At 52.1% G+C, this 16,860-nt stretch overlaps 1 protein-coding gene across 2 annotated transcripts in view; it reads right to left on the bottom strand.

Annotated features, from left to right (window-relative positions):
• Positions 1 to 16,860, bottom strand: part of SCARF2 (scavenger receptor class F member 2) — a 94,494-nt gene that overhangs the window by 64,838 nt on the left and 12,796 nt on the right. For both annotated transcript variants that reach the window (XM_038372683.2, XM_038372684.2), the window contains exons 2-6: positions 12,882 to 12,940; positions 8,912 to 9,013; positions 5,421 to 5,940; positions 4,974 to 5,192; positions 2,788 to 2,916 (exon numbers count right to left, since the gene is read on the bottom strand). In XM_038372683.2, the coding sequence (XP_038228611.1) occupies positions 2,788 to 2,916; positions 4,974 to 5,192; positions 5,421 to 5,940; positions 8,912 to 9,013; positions 12,882 to 12,940 (1,029 nt within the window). The remainder of the gene's footprint in view (positions 1 to 2,787; positions 2,917 to 4,973; positions 5,193 to 5,420; positions 5,941 to 8,911; positions 9,014 to 12,881; positions 12,941 to 16,860) is intronic.

The raw sequence follows: 16,860 nt of genomic DNA, 5'->3' as shown, positions 1-16,860 counted from the left end.
TGTTGGGCTGGGGCAGGGGGTTGGGGTGTGTGGCGGTGCTTACCGCGGGGGTGGGGGAGCTCCCCGGCTCCCACCGGCATGTTCCTTCAACTCCTAGGTGGAGCAGCCAGGGGGTTCCACATGCTGCCTGTACCCGCAGGCATTGCCCCTGCAGCTCCCATTGGCTGCAGTTCCCATGTGCTGCCTGTCTCCCCCCAACCCGTCCCAGCATCAGCAGGCATCCTGGGCCACAAGCCACCGCCTGGCCCCCCTCCCAGCACCAGCAAGGGTCCTGGGCTACATTCCACAGCACCTGCAGCGTCCCTGGCCCACCACCCCGGAGCACCCACAGTGTCCCAGCCCAAGTTTTAATTAGGGGTATATAGTAAAAGTCATGGACAAGTCACGGGCCGTGAATTGTTGTTTACTCCCTGTGACCTGTCCATGACTTTTACTAAAAATACCTGTGACTAAAATGTAGCCTTAACCATGATCCCCAAATCTTTCAGAGTCACTGTTTCCAGGGATAGAGTCCCCCATCCTATAAGTAACGGCTCTGAAGACTGTTATCGGGTCTGCCCTCAGTCTTCTTTTCTCCAGACTAAACATGCCTAGTTGTTGTAACCTTTCCTCATAGATCAGGTTTTCTAAATCTTTTATCCTATATTTTTTGTTCCTAGATATATATATATATATATATATATTTATTTATATTTAGTTGTTCTAAAACGTGTATTGTTTGCTTGTGTCCACTTTACCAAGTGATCCCAATTATCACTGACTAGTCCTCTTCAATATTTACCACTCACCTAATATTTGTATCATTTGCATAACAACTAAACCCTTCTTCCCATCAGAACGAGGAATATGGCTGCTTTTCTCCCTCCCTGTTATGCACAATTCATACTCCTCCCTCCAAACGCTATTTGCTCTCATACAGGAAGACGGAACGCTCTTAGGGTTCAAGATAAGCCTCTCCAAGACAGAGATCTTACCAATTAATTGAAAGAGAGACCTGAATTTCCAGCTAATCTTCAGGCTTGGATGAAACCTACCCTAGGATCCTTGGCTGGAGCACTTACTGCCAACAGTTAAAACATGCAGAGAATCACTATTAGCAAAGATTGGGACCATGGATTGTTCCCAAGGCTGTTATATCCACTACAAGGGCTGATAATGGAAATATAACAAAGGGGTGGAGAGAATGCTCAGGTTCAATCATCCTGAGCTGGAACCACTCCGTGCACTGAAAAAACAACCAGCACTCTCCTAAAGCACATTGTGGAAGTTCACACCTGCTTCTGCAATCACCGTCAGCCTCCTGGCTGCTTAACTGGACAAGAAAATTTTCCAGTGACTCTTGGTTGAACTCACAGGAAGAGCATGTCTCTATATTATCAGCCAGTTACCACCAGAAGGACTTTGAGCAAAACCACAGTGGACATTTTCCACAACAAAGGGCTCTAAAGAGAGGCTTCCCTAAGCAATTCAAGGTGTTTTGGGTGGGACCTGGCAGACTCATGACACTACTGTCATTGTGTCAGCAGACATTTGGCTTGATCTAATTACACAAGTGGATTCTGGGCTTTTTGTGTTTTCCTCACAGCACGGCAGGTTTTTCGTGTTGAACGAGGTGCGCCTGTTTTATGTTTGAGGGATGAACGCACGTGTGACATGAACAACACAGGTTGTGTTTTCTGTTCCATTTCAAATACCTTCTGAGAGTTCTGCTTGTTTATTTGCTTTGCCGCTGACTTTATCAGTGAATTTGTGTTGTTGGTTTTGTCTTTGGCTGGTTTTTGATTGGTGAAAATCACAAAAAGCCCCACCTTCCCTGGACTGGGTGGAACAAAAGTGGCACTGGTGTACTCCAGGCCTTTTCCGAGTCATCCATTTACAAGCAAATATTCCAAGATGTACAAAAGGTGATAATGAATGTGCAACAATACTGAGTTGTCTCTGGAATGGTGGCAGCTGACAGGGGTTTGGAAAGTAAGATATTATTTTACTTGCAATTACTCTCTTGTATTAAGAATTGTATTCAGTTAGTCCCTCTATTTAGAGATCTCACAGTGAAAACCAGCGTAACAACAAAAAGAAAATATCACATAAAATCCAGGTATATTCTACAGCAATATATGAGTATCTAGATGAACACCAGGCAGCCTGGAAAGGGTGGTTTGTGAAAATGAAAAAGTATAGTGCAACTGAAAATAGGAAACAGGCCCAGGATAATTTCATTGATGGGGTTCAAGCAGATGGACGCCAGGAATGAAGAAATAAGAATAACTTTGCACTGATACTCTGCGGGTTCATTTGATCTGACACATGCAAAGCCCCCCTCACCTCCCACCCCAGCTAGTACAAAACGAACAGTAATCAATTAGCTCCCCCTGGAGGGAGTTGTGCTTCCAATCAAAAGGCACCCTCCTCCTGTATTCTGCAGGCTCCAAACAGAGTATTTAGGGGACACCGTCAAGGCTTAATTTGTGCCAGGGCTTGCTAAGGCTGAGCCCTGGCACCGCTGGACTTGGCAGTTCATAGACCTGGCACCTCTGGGTTTGCCACATCAGTTATGAAAGTAAATTGCTTGAGCCCTGGCACCTCTTTCATTACAAATTAAGCACCGGTCACTGTCATACTCCTCTGGGCTCTTCTCTGCAGCCTCCTCTCCTGGGGATGTCAGAGACAGCCCCACTCATGTGCCCAAATCCATGTGCGTTTATCCAGACAGGTCTGCAGTGGCCGGAGCAGCCCATACACCCAGCACACCAGCCGCACAGAGTGTGAGACGCAAGAGTCACTTACTAGGTGCCGTGAGAGCCTGCCCGGCAGAGGCATCTGCCTGTCTCAAAGTGGCACTCCCCGTTGAAGCAGTCACTGCACACAAAGGCACAATTCTCGCCATATGTCCCATTGCGACACTTGGTTTCACACCTAGGAAAGGGCCAAGAGGAGCAGGTTACAGGGCGGGCACCAGAGGAGAGCATGCCCCGGGAGCCGGCATAGCCACGATGGCAGGGTCAGGCAGCCTGGTGCAGCTGCTGGACTCTCCAGACAAATGCATTTGAGTGCTGCAAGGCCACTGCCCTTGCGTGGTCTCTCCCTGTCCCCAATACAGGGGCTGTGGGGACGGAGTCACCAGGAGCCTTTAGCAGATAGAAGGACTGGGTTTAGCTGCTGGGAGCTGTCAGGCCATTTTCCACCTCAGCCTATTGACCCTTAGCTCCATGAAGGGAGTGCTGGGCTCGGGGTCACGTATTACTCACAATGTTTGTGAGGTATGTAGGAAGCAAAAGAAAAGATTCTGCTGCCACTCTCAGCACATCGGGCTCTTTCAAGGTCTCCTGGGAAAGCAGCAGCCTACGGCAACCCCAGCTCACAGTGTTGCCCGTGTGAGGCCCTAGCTGGGATTCAAACCACAGGGTCACTGCAAACGCTCTGAGAGCTCCAGATCGCGAGTGCAGGTGCCATGATCGCTGGTGGGACCTGTAGCCATTGGGGGAGGCAGCTTTAGTGCTGGCCCGGCACTCTTGCTACTGGATTACAGCCTATCTGGCAGGTGAAGCTGTGATTGCAGCGGAGAGGCACCTCCTGAGACCATGCAGCACAGACAGGAGTCGGCAGAGCCTTCAACACCATCCTGGGACACTCTCCTTCTCTTCACCTCACTAACCACGATCTGCCTGAGATACCTCTCTCCACCATTCCCTGCCCACGCTCTGCTCTGAGACCGGCCCCCAGGGACATCTCCCCAGCCACTGCCTACACTATGCTCCGAGACCAGCACCCCAGGACGTCCCCACTGGCCACTGCTCTGCTCCGAGACTGGCTTCTAGCTGGAGCCCAGACCCAGCCATAAATTCCTCTGGAGAGAACACAGAGCAGGAGTTGCTTGGATGGCACTTTCTGCCTGGATTAGAGGTGGGACAGGATATCCTGCCAACCTGATGAGACAGTGACCCATCCGGTTAGACGACAGCCCAGCGAAACACGGCTCGTCTTCCTGCTAACGCTTCTCCCATTTGCTGGGCTTACAAACCCCCAGGGAATTCCAGAGCTGACAACATGGAGTGGAAAGAAAGGATCTGTCTGAGCATCCCCAGGGAGCTGGCTGCACGGGCCGCCTGCTCCAGCGGAGCAGCAAGCACTGGGCACATTTCAGTGGGCTGGGGCAGGGAGTGACTTGACAGAGCAGCAGTGACTGGGGTGAGCAGTGCCCTGGAGTAGCCAGAGCCACCAGGGCTGGGCAGAGCTCACCACAGCATCTGCAATGCATGGCAAGAGGCCACAGCTCTATCCTCTGCAGGCAGCTTCTGGGCATGGAGGAGGGGGCTGCCATTCTCTCTCTTGGTCCGTCAGAGGCACAATGGCTCTCTTTCCTGCAGGCTGGATTAGGCCAGGCCCCAGTAAATGAGGAACACCCGGTGGGCAAAAGGTTTGGTTTTTGTGATGCGTTTTCATTGTATCGGGCTTAGATGCTGCATCCTGTACTGTGTGCTCCCACAGCGCGACACACTTCTCCCTTGGGTGCTGCGTCCCACCAGCTCACACCCGGGAGCAGGGTGCAGGCTGGTGAGGTTGGTGGCTTTCAGGGACTGAGGGAACCATTTTGCACTTCCTGACCTTAGAGGAAGCAGGCTGGGGCCAGAATGCTCTGACTGACCAGGACAATGTCAGTCTGTGACTGGCCAGAGCTTCCAGCAGGGTGGCTCCGTGGCAAGACTGGGGCATGTTGACCGAGTGCTATGCAAAGCGCCAGCATGTTTGATGCCCCAGAAGGAAGGGAGTGCCAATCCCAGAAGAAGGCTTTAAATGGTGTTCAGAGGAAGACAGCATTGTCTAGTGGGCAAAGGATAGGAGTCAGGGGACTAGAGGTCTAATGCAGGTTGTGCCACAAATGTCCTGCATAGCCTTAGTTGCTTTTGCCAATGGAAGAATACATGAGCTTGCAGCCTGGTTCCTCACAAAGCAGCCTCCCAGCCTCCACTCACCTGTCTCCAATCCAGCCGGGATTGCAGTGCGAGCACTTGCCATTGATGTGGTTGCAGGTGTGGCCATCTTTGCACAGGGGGCAGATTTTCTCGCAGCCGTCCCCGTAGAAGCCTGACGAGCAGGCCTGATCACACTTGGTGCCATTCCAGCCAGCTTCACACGCCAGGCAGCGGCCATCCGCGATGGTGCAGGGCTGCAGCCCTTTGCACTGCCCACACCTACAGATACCAACAGGGAGCACAACCCAGAACGTGAGCAATTATTTGAACACCCCCACACTCACCCCTCCCTCCTGCCCCATCATGGGCAGGACTCAGCTGTTGGATCAAGCGGTGACTGCACAAGACAGATGAAACAGGGACTGTCTTCAACTTGCAAGAACACCAGGCGGGCAGGGCCCAGTGCAGCATGGGGGCCTGAACCTGCCCAAGGCCCTGCACACTTACCGCCTCCTGCAGCCTTGTCCGTAGAAGCCCGCTGGGCAGGGCTCCCGGCAGTACTTGCCCCGATATCCCGGCTCACAGGTGCAGGTACCATCCACCTGGTTACATTTCCCCTTGTAGCACTGACAGTAGCGGTCGCAGCGCGGGCCAAACATTCGCTCCCGGCACTGGCAGCGCCCAGTGAACTGCTCGCATGGCGAGTTGTTGCAGACGCACTGGTTGTTGCAGCCCCGGCCCCACCAGCCAGGCTGGCAGATGCACGTCCCCGTCTGCTGGTCGCACTGGGAGTTTAGACTGCAGTAACAAGAGCTGGAGCACTGGGGACCCCACCAGTTGGGCTCACAGGTGCACTTGCCTGTCTTCTGGTCACATTTGCCATGCTTGCAGAGACAGGCGTTCTCACACTTGGGCCCCCAGCGATTGGGGTTGCACGTGCAGTGGCCCGTGACATCCTCACACTGGCCATTGGGGTGGCAGCTGCACATTTCCTTGCAGTCTGGACCCCAGAACTGGCGGGGACATTCTGCAAAACAAGCAACACACCAGCACTTACTAACCAGCCACCAAGTACCTGGGTCGGTCACTAGGCCCCTCCTACCATCAGCCTGTCAGTTTACGTTCCAGCAGCAGCTCCTTAGAGGACTGCAGCTCCAAACCCAAGTTTAAAGGAGCCCTGCCCAGCACACTCATCTGCTGACTGTGGGTCTGTATAGCCCCGGTTCTGCGCCAAGAGCAGTGCAGGGTACTTGCACGACAGTCAGCAACAGCAGCCAAGCATCATTCACAGGCACATTTCCCCAGCACATCTCGCACAGGCTCTGTGTCTGCACATTGATGGCCGGTGAAGCAACCCAGCAGGTCCCGCAGGAGTCTATAGCACCCGCTGGCAGTGCTGCCGCTCCTGCTGCCACTGAATAATGCGATTCCGAGATGCGGGGGCCAGGGAGACAAGAAGGCAGTAGCCATGCCACCGTCTCTAGTTGTCTCCATTTGGAAACAACGTCAGCTTCCAATCAAAGAGAAAGCCAAGCAATTTTCAGCAGAACCCCCTAAAAGCACCCTGTAGCATGCAGGCCTGGGCAGGTCCTCGGGAAAGGGGCTGGGAGCCAGCCCTGATGCAGCTTCCAGAGGCAACAATTGCAAGAGCTGTCTGGCTGAGCTCAGGACAGGCCTCTCACTCCCCTCCTCTCCTGGCTATCCCACTGCAAAGTGCCTCTTCTCCTTGGTAGAAGTTTGTTACTATTTAGGTGAACGTGTTTGTTCTGTTGCATGACTTCTGTCCTTATCCTTAGCTGCTTCATCCTGCACATGTAGCTTCATAACAAAAGCAATCTCTGGTCAATCAAACACACCTTTCCCTATGACTGGCACAGAGTCTGATCCCCAGCTGCCCAGGGGTGAGGAGGAAGCCTCCTGTCTAGACAAGGAGGCAGCAGAATCCGGGTAGACTCAGGGAGAGAGGTCTGGTGTGTTCACCATTCCTTAGCTACAGCCGGCCAGTGCTTAATTTGTAATGAAAGAGGTGCCGAGACTCAAGCAATTTTTTTACTTTCATAACTGATGTGGCGAGCCCAGAGGTGCCAAGGCTCTTAACTGCCAAGCCCTGACACAGATTAAGCACTGGGGTCATCACCAGGAACGAGTAAGCATAGGCTGGTTATGAGACGTGGACTTTTCAACTGGTTCAGGGTTCTGATTCACACATAACTCCTCCTCTCCCCCAGGAAGCAATAAATGAACCCTGCAGTGACTGGCCCCTCTAGGCTCTTTATAAATGCCGGGCTCTGGGACCCCTCCACCTTGCAAGGTTCCAGCCCAAGCCTGAATGTCTACGCAGCAATATTACAGCCCCACAGCCTGACCCCCGCAAGCCCAAGTCAACTGACCCGGGCCAGCCGCAGATGTTTTAATTGCTGTACCCTTACTGGGAGCACACTTTAGCCCATGCAATCCAAACCCAGTTAACAATGCTACTGATGATGCGTAAGTCAGAACAGACTCCAGCTGCCTCTTCTCTGGCCTGGGCTGGGCTGGCTCCACAGGGATAACCAGAGTAAGGAGAAATCAAAGCCTATTTAAGTTAGTGGCATGAGCAGACTGATGGCTAATCCAGCAGAAGCTGATCTGTGGAGGAAGACGGGACCACTAGTCAGCGTCACTTTCCTGGCTACACGAAATGAACACAAATGTTTTGGCCCCAACCATTCCCCTAGAAGTGCCGGGCATCTCACTGCAGGGCGTGAGGCTTTGCACTTTGCTAAGCCCTGGAAGCAGACAAATGAAACGAGGACTTCAAGAGGCTGTGGGGGGCCAACAGGGTCAGCTAATGCCTCCCTCTCGTGCTCTATTCGGGGTACGGACAAGGAAAGAGAGAAGCTTGTCGTTATTCAGCAGCCAGCAGAACGTCTAGGTTTGCTTTCCCAGAAATCCCCCTTGTGGCTTGAAACTTTCCATTCCTGGTGCCAGCCTGAAGGAGATGGGGGGCAGGGAATTTGGGGAAAGCCTGCACCACTTCTGCTTGTGAGGAATACTTTGCTAGGGCTCTGTTGTTCACTTAGAGAGCGCTGTCAGTTTCAAAGACAGTTGGGGTGATTTGCATTCTGTACTCAGTGCTTCGCTGCCATGAAGCTAGGGTGGCTAGAGGAGGTGAGCCTGCTGTGCGAAGTGTCAAACAAATTGGTTTGGGGAAAAATACAGTTCATAGAATATCAGGGTTGGAAGGGACCTCAGGAGGTCATCTAGTTCTGAAGATTTGCAAAACACTGTGGTGAGCCTGCACCTTGGGAAGCAGCCCTGCTGGAGCGGGAACAAGGATTTTGAAAGGGGGAAGCTTTGTCCAACTGCTACATCGAGCCCTGCCACCCCTTCCGCCCACAGCTCCTGGAATGGGTTTGTAGGGGTGATCACTCCTGGGCACTCAGACCCAGAACTTGCCCTGTCTGATTCCCTGGAGGCTCCAGCCTCGTGTTTGTAACTTGGTGAAGCATGTATAAGTTAGCAGCTGAAGGAGCGTGCTGTCACTCATTCACCAGTATGGCCCTTGTAGGACCCAGCGTGGGCTCCCAGAGTGCACAGAGGCTGCCCTGCTCCATGCTTCTCTTTAGAAGATGCAATCCAGCTAGAAAATGTCAGCTTCCAGCCAAGGAGCAAACAGAACAATTTGCAGCCTGTAATGCCCAAGCCTGGGCAAGTCCCAAGCAAAGGGGTCAGCAGGCATCTATCCCAAGTGCAATTTCTAAACAAAAGAGGACAACATGCAAAGGGGCCAATATCACCTCAAACACTCAGAGGGTATGTGCGGGGGGTGAGTTAACCCTGCGCTCCCTGGTTGCTTTTATCATCAATACTGCAGGAGCAGAGCTTTTGCACTCACTGACTTTACTGCTTATGCACTAACCCAAGCTAGGCGGGGCTGTGTCACTCCACTATGGGATGGTGCCAGGACAGAGGTCAGAGCTGCTGAGGCCCAGCTCCAACAGACGCCCGATACTCACTGGTGTCACAGTTGGCCCCGAAGTATCCATGGCGGCAGCGGCACTCGCTGGGTCTCACACACACCTCATTCTCCTTGCAGGTGAAATTCCCCTCGCACACGGCTGCCAAGAGAAAGGGAGAGAAGTCGTACAGTGACAGGGCAGGGAAAGGCAAAGCCAGGGCTGAGCACTCCCTGCTAGAGAAGGGAAGGGAGGAAGTTCTCCAGCAGCCTGGGAGAGTAGGCACTAGGCAGCACCACCACTCTGCTCCCCAGCAACTCTTGGGAAGCCAGTGGCACCAGTGCATGTCCCCAGGTGGAGGCAGCGGCAGAACAGCAACTGGTGCCTCGGTGCTCCGCGGACGGCTGCCTTCTGGACACCTGATAAGGTGCTTTGGGTGGAAGATCAAGGTCACCAGGGTGGGAGAAGGCAAGAGTCCAATCTGGTGCGGTCAGGGTGACCAGAGGTCCCAATTTTATAGGAACAGTCCCGATATTTGGGGCTTTTTCTTATATAGGCATCTATGACCCACCACCCCATCCCGATTGTTCACACTTGCTATCTGGTCACCCTCGGTGCAGTGCTGGTCTAAGAGAAGGGGGCTGCTCCCCCTTAGCCTCTTCTTGCCCTGGAGTTGGGCAACAGCAGTCTCACAGGATTCTGGGTGCCACACTAAACCCCACAGCAAGGGCTTGGCTGGCAAAAGCAAGTGCTGTGACACTCTGGGATCTGGCAGGAGATCTGCCTGGGGAGTGGAGGGGGAGATGCCTCGCTGACAGGGAGGCCCTGCACTGGCTCTGGGCAAGCGACAGGCCAAGGGTGTTGCAAGAGGGGAAGGACGGAAGTCTCCTGCAAAACCCTGGATGGAACATGGCAGCTAAGGCCAATCCTGTTACAAACCTAAATGAACACAGTAGTCAAAAGCAACATCAGCCGGCCATCTTCAGGGAATGAAGGGATGTCAGTCTCCAGGCCTTGGGAGTGCCAGGCAGCCTCTGGCCCAAACAGCTAAGGCAGCACCTGGCAGCATGGAGCCAGATTTCTCGGCCAGGACCCCCTGGGAGCATCACAGGGTGAGGAGGGGAAGGGTGCCTGGCTCCTCTGTCACAGGCGCTGACCTCCAGGAGGCATCACGTCTCATGGAGCTTCCATCGCCCCAGCCACAGCACACCACATGGATTCGGCTGGGGCCCGGCACAGGGGGCAGGGCATGGGTCAGACACCTCTCCTCAGCCACTTGGGTCCAGCAAAGCCAGCAAGATTCAGCGAAAGGCTCTCCGTATCCTCTGCTGTAGACCGCTCCCTGCCTGAGCTGGCTCTGACCCTTCTGCTCGAGGGGAAGCTCCTCCTCCGTCCTTGCAGCCAGCAGCAGGGTGTTGGCTGCCGCACTACAAGGAGGCAGTGGCACTGCCCAGGGCTAGCCCGAGGCTGAGGAGAGCTCCGGCTGGGGGCAGCACAGCTATCCTGCCCAGTGCTCAATGCTGTTCCTGGCTCCTGTTCTCCCAAGGTGGTATGGCTGGAGCCTCGCCTGCCCCCACCAGCCTCCCTGCAGTGTTCCACCCTCACAGAAAGGGCCAGCATGACTCCGTGGTGCTCTCTGGTACAGGTGTGCCTTCGCAAGGCACCTGCGCGCGCCCTCCCTCCCACATGGATCTATGCGGTGGTCAGCTCCAGGCTGCATTACTGCTGCAAGCTGTGCATTGAGCTGAGCGTGGATGAAATGCAAGAGCTGCAGCTTGAACACAGGGTAGCAGCCCCTCAATGGGCCAGGCTGCTGGGCCTGTGAGCACATTTCCCTTGTATTCAGTTCCTTCCACTGGTTCCCAGTCCACAGCCTCGGTTCTGATCTGTAAAGCCAGCAAAAGGCCAGCTTCCAGCTACCTCAGCAACCACATCTGCACCCACGATCAACAGCTGTGCACAACACAGCTCACAAGCCCCAGCCGAAGCCCACGAGAGCTCTAGGTAAAGTGCTGTCAGTCACCAGAAGAGCCTCCTCACCCAGGGAAGGGAAAAGAGCAGGGGACTCCATACAGTCCATTTTACCTGGGAAGCTCCCAAAGGCTATGGTGATGGATGCTGAAAGCCCTCAAAGAGACAGCTAGATTAGACAAACCAGACTGAGTGGTGAGAAGAGGCCTGGGGCTGAGGAAACCTGGATTGTCTTCCTGATTGACCCCTTGACCACTGTGAGACCTTGAGAGAGGCTTCCAGATGGAGATGCTAAGAGGTTAATTTATCCCCCACCTCATGAAGCATTTTGAGAGTGTCAGATAAAAGTCACTAAACACATGCAAAGTATCATAATTAGTGTTTATAAACAAACCAATACCTCAAGGTTTGCATTTTTGTTACCTTCGTATATGCAGGAGATGCAAAGGGACTCACTTAATTTTCCTACGGGAACTGTAACCTCTGAATTCCCTGAACTTATGTGATACATGCTCAGCCTGAATGTTGCATTCGAGCGAGGCTGTGCACAGAACACACATAGGCAGGAAGCCTTTCCTCCAGCACTAACACGCAGCCGCTGAGCAGCACAGAGCAATACCACACAACAGGAAGTCAGGGATACTGGGGCCAGCTGGAACTGCGGGAAGTTTTACAGGAATCCAAAAATAGCCTCCCAAAGTTTCACAGCCGCGCTCTGGGAATGCAGGGTCCAAGAATTCTCAATCCCCACACACTCACTCTTGCAGAACTGAACTCGACAAAGCCCTCTAGATACAGAGGCACTGAAAGCTGAGCTTCAGCCCCCAGGGGAGCTTTGAACCACTGACAATAACCGATTGATTGTAACAGTACCTTCAGATGACCCTGGAGCAGCCCCAGCCAGATCTCTCCTTGCAGAAATGAAGAGCACGTTGTGAAATATGCACTATTATCCTGCTATATCTAGGACGTGCCTTAAGTTATAACCTTCTCTTCCACTGGGGACTTCAGTGAGGGTCCACAACAGAGCCCCAAATCCCCATCACTTGCTTCGTCCACTCACTGCAGACACGCTCAGGCCGAACATCTGGCACTGGAGCTGTAGCAACGTTCACTGAAGCTCTTCGTGTTCCATACATGCGGCCTCCCTTTTCTTTCCAGCCCCCTGACTCCATACCCCCTCCTTCACTTCTCTTTCTCTTCCCCCTCTCAGAGATGACACCTCTCTGGTAGTTGCATCATCTCTCCACAGGGGCTGGGCAATACACTCTGAAACCCATCAATCTACTCCCATGACTATCCAAATACAGGCCAATACAGAGTCGTGGGAAGCGTTTGAAGGGCAGAAACAGCTGCCCCCAAAGTACCCCTCAACCCCGGCATAGAGAGTAAGTGACCAACCCAGAAGCTGAGTTTCATTCTCTTGCCAAGGCCCAAATGAGGAACCTAGTGTGTGACAAGGACCCAAAATGAGGAAGACTGCAAAATGATTCATGCAGGACAAACTGCATGGGCTTCTTCCCCTGAGTGTACATGGCTCTCTTTGCTCAGCTTCACAAGGCTTTACAGTGGATGTAAACGGCTGTCAGCAGTAACAGCGAGGAGACCCAAAATCTGGGTGGAAGGGCAGAGACTAATACTTGGGACCCCCTCTCACAGGGGAAGCCAGACACTGCTTGTGGAACCGACGTCTGCACTTTGCTGTCTCCTGGAGGCAGCTGGCACCATGCTGGGAACGAGGGGAGCCCAGCTCCAATCCATCGGCTGCAATGCCACTTTACCAAGTGAACAGAAGTTTTGGGATATGCCCACTGTCCTGCAGACATCTTCTGTTTCGCTGCTGGTCCCTGCCTCGCCCCCAGGGCTAGCTTTGACCAAGGAAGGAAAGGCGGGACCCTCCCAAAGGAACCCCCTGGTCACAGAGCTCTGAGCAAGGCAGGCTCTGGGGGAGCCGAACTCAGATACAAGGGGGCTGGGAATACCCTTCAGGGACGGGAGGAGAGGTGGCTCTGAGGAAGGAGGAAGAAGCAGTGTCCAAAGAAGGGATGCTGGTGCTTACCTATCAAACACTCGTCTCCTTGTTGCCTCCATCCCGGGCAGCACACAGACCCAGAGAAGCTGCATAAAGGAAAACACAAAGGTCCGGTTACAATTCTCACGCACCTCGGTCCCTCTGCCAAAGACTTCCCCTTCCTCTGGAGAGAGCTCGCTCTCCTGCGTGCTGGGCCACAGCTCTGAGAGAGCCACCCACCCCAAGGACTTGAAGTGAGTCAGGAAGACCCAGGGCTCCACTTTAAAACCCAGCGGGCAGGCCTGTTTGAGAGGAAAGCAAATATCTGCAGCCAGTGACTGCAAATCCTGGCTGACACCGGGGCTGGGGCACTCACTCGTGGGCTGCTCCGCTCCCCCCACCCCTTGGAGAATACTTTGGGGCAATTCTCCTTTTCCTCAAGGGCTGTCCAGTGCAGGGTGCTGACAGCTACAATGCAAACCAAACAAAAGAATGCAGCTGCAGGGAGTCTCAGAGCCGAGTCAAATGATGCAGGCTCACCTTATGGGGCTAAAAAGAGCAGTGTGGACACATTCCCGCTTGAGCTGGGGCCCACCTCTGAGACCCTTCCCAGATTTCAGACCCCAGGCTCCAGATGCCAGGCTCCAGCCCAAGCGGGAATGGCCACACTGCTAATTTTAGCCCCACAGCACAAGCCCCGTGAGCCTGCGTCATAGAACCTAGGGTTAGAAGGGACCGCAAGGGTCATCTAGTCTAACCTCCTGCCAAGATGCAGGATTTGTTGGGTCTAAACCATCCAAGACAGATGGTTATCCAGCCTCCTTTTGAAACCTCCAGCAAAGGAGCTTCCACACCCTCCCTCGCATCAGTTGACCTGGGCTCTGTGACTTGTTCCACAGAGTTTTTCTTTGCAGTGTAGATGTATTGTATGAAGGTTGACGAGGATAAGCAAGGGATGATGCTTTCAATATGCTACCACCACTCACACCCATGCCTCGGTCTCATCTGCCCCAGCTGGTGCAGCGGAACAAACCATCATGTGTCAGCATGAGACAGGTGCCTGCTGGTGTGTGAGCTGGCAAATGGCCAATCCAGACAAGCCTGAAGTGATATGAGGTTGGGGTAAGAAGCGGGAAGAGCTGGAGAGGATACCAGCAACAAAGGGTCCACATTCTTCACAGGAAATCTTTGTCATCCACGTTTCTGATTTGCAAATGGAGTTACAAAGGCGGTTTCATTTCTTCAAAAATCTCCAACTTCGGAAGAAATGCCACCTGATGCCTGGCCCAACGAAATAGGGGGTGCTTTTCCATTTTTCTGCATGGCCTGTTTTCATTGGCTAACTCAGTCACATGCTTTCTAAACAAAAACATCTTGTTTTCAGCATCTCCCCTTTTAAAAATGAAATACATTTTTTCTATAAAAAATTGCAAAAAAATGAAAAATTGGAGCTTTGTGGAACACACGGAGCCAAAATATCTTCACCTGACCCAGATCCATATAATCCTTCTATTTCTTGACCAGCTCCAGTCAGCCAAACATCCCTCCCTGCTGTCTGTCACACAGGTCTGAAGTTAGAGCCATGGTAGAGACCAGCTGCAGTGGAGAGAGCACTCTGGGTATGTCTACACTACAACAACACACTTGCAGCTGGCTCATGCCCGCTGACTTGTGCTCACGGGGCTTGGGCTGTGGAGCTATAAATTTGCAGCATAGAGGTCGGGGCTTGGGCTGGAGCCCAGGCTCTGAGACCCTCCTCACCTTGTGCGGTCTCAGAGTCTGGGATCCAGCCTGAGCCCAAATGTGTTCACTGCAATTTGATAGCCCCACAGGCCGAGCCCTGCAAGCCCAAGTCAGCTGACCTGTGCCAGCCGTGGGTGTTTTACTGCAATGTAGATATACCCTCTGAGTCCATACATAGTGAGAGGGATCAGTCATTTTCTGTTAGACCATGAGACAGTGACCCAGGCCTTTGTTACCAAAATGAGACTGGGCTAAACTCATCTCCTGCTGTGGCCCAAATGTCATTTGCAGCTTCCACTTCTTGTTACAGAAACTGCCCCGGGAGCATTAACCTCTCACTGCTTCTAGCCTCTGTACAAGTCTTCAAGGGCACGTGGGAGCTGCAAGCAGCTACAAGGGAGCAGCCTCCCTAACCAAACTTGGCATCTAGAAGCTGAACAAGCAGCTTCTGCAATGATCCTAGCTCAGCTTCCTGAAGCCCGGCCATTTCAAAGCAGCCCAGCTGCTCTTCTAAGCACTAGACTGGAGTAGCCGGAGGTTCCCCTTCTGAGACTCACAGGGCAGTTATTCATCTGTTGCTCTCTCAGGCAAAGTTCTGTTCTGCAGACCATGTCCGAGGCATCTCCTGTGACACACGTTTGGCAGCCTTGTCACAACTCTCATACACTGTGCGTGTGTGTGAAAGAGACACAGTTGGAAATCGTCAGTGATGGAGAATCCACCACGACCTTGGTGAATTTTTCCAGTGGTTAATTACTCTCACTGTTAAAAATGTACACTTTCTTTCCAGTCTGAATTTGTTTAGCTTTAGCTTCCTAATATTGGCTCGTGTTATACCTTGCTCTGCTAGGCTGAAGAACCCATTATTACATATTTGTTCCCCATGTAGGTGCTTATAGACAGTGATCACCAGAAATGGATGATAAATATGATCAGAGGCTGGAAGAGACTTCTGTATGAAAGGTGAGTGAAAAGCAACTACACTGCTGCAAGCAGAAACAGTTTGATCCTGAAAAGGAAGAAGAGCCAGAAACTCCATGAAGTCCACTCAATTCTTCACTATTGCTGTTCATTTTTAGATTCTGCAGTGATGGGTGGCAGGGTAGAAGCCTACGGGAGTAACATAAATTATTGTGATTGCTTAGTTAGAGAGGAGATGAATAAGAGGGCACATATTAGGGGTATATGAAATAATGAAAGACCTTGAGATAGTAAATCCAGACAAAGGGCTGTCCAATGAAATTGAAAGGCAACAAATTTAACACTGACAAGGGAATACTCTCTTACACCAAGTATTATTGACCAGTGGAACTCACCACCACAAGATGCTGCTAAGGCCAGGAGCTAAGCAGGAATCAAAAGCAGATTAACATTAATATTGGAAGTGCAAACATCCACTGAGTTCCCCTATGGCCAGTATTGCTCACTAGGGGTTTATTGCCCTTTCCTCTAAAGCAGCTGTACTGGCGTCTGTCAGAGACAGGCCACTGGCCTAGACGGGACACTGTCTGATCCAGTCTGGCAATGTATTCCTGTGTGTCTACCTCTACCACTGTCCTGCCCATCCCACAATTAACTCCTCCAGAAGCAATGGAGGCTTGAATATGTGCCTCGAATTCTGCTGCACATGGTGCTTTGACAATTGGAGCAGGACAGACGCTGGCACAGGTCACATCAGATTCCTGCTGCTACTCTGGAGATGCTGGCACCAAGGAGTCGAATGTGATAAGTAAAGTCCATGCAACGTTAATGATGATGCTAGGCCGGAGCTGGTTTATTCTTCACTGCCTGTGCCTTGTATGAGGTAGAAACTGCTACAGATCTAGCCCAGAAGGGGCCTTTGAGCTGCATTAAAACAAGCTGTCCAGGTCCTGACATTTTGGTGTGAGCTGCAGAAATTCCTCTGTTGGCCATGAGGGATTCAGTGTTTCCTGGTGCTCACTCCAGGCCCTGCACTGGTGTGCTGTGTGTGTGGGGAGGGCACGGGGTCCAGTGGTTTAGTTGCTGCATTTGAAAGAGAGAGACTTAGAACTGACTTGACATTTTCCTCTGAAAATATTTTTAACTGAAAAAAATGAAAACAGTTTTTTGTTTGTTTGTTCGGTTTGGTAAAAATGTTCAGTTTCTGGTAAAATTTTGGGGGTTTGGAAACTGAAAATATTTTCTGTTGAAATAATGAAAAATGATTCATGGAGAATTTAGAAAAAAAATGCATTTAATAAGTATTTCCTTTGAGAAAAAAATTTCAGACCAGCTCTAGAGAGGCTCCTGGTGCCACTAGAGA

This window comes from Dermochelys coriacea, chromosome 15, assembly GCF_009764565.3.
Source record: "Dermochelys coriacea isolate rDerCor1 chromosome 15, rDerCor1.pri.v4, whole genome shotgun sequence".
Classification (NCBI taxonomy): Eukaryota; Metazoa; Chordata; order Testudines; family Dermochelyidae; genus Dermochelys; species Dermochelys coriacea.
This window is presented reverse-complemented; position numbering and strand designations above follow the sequence as displayed.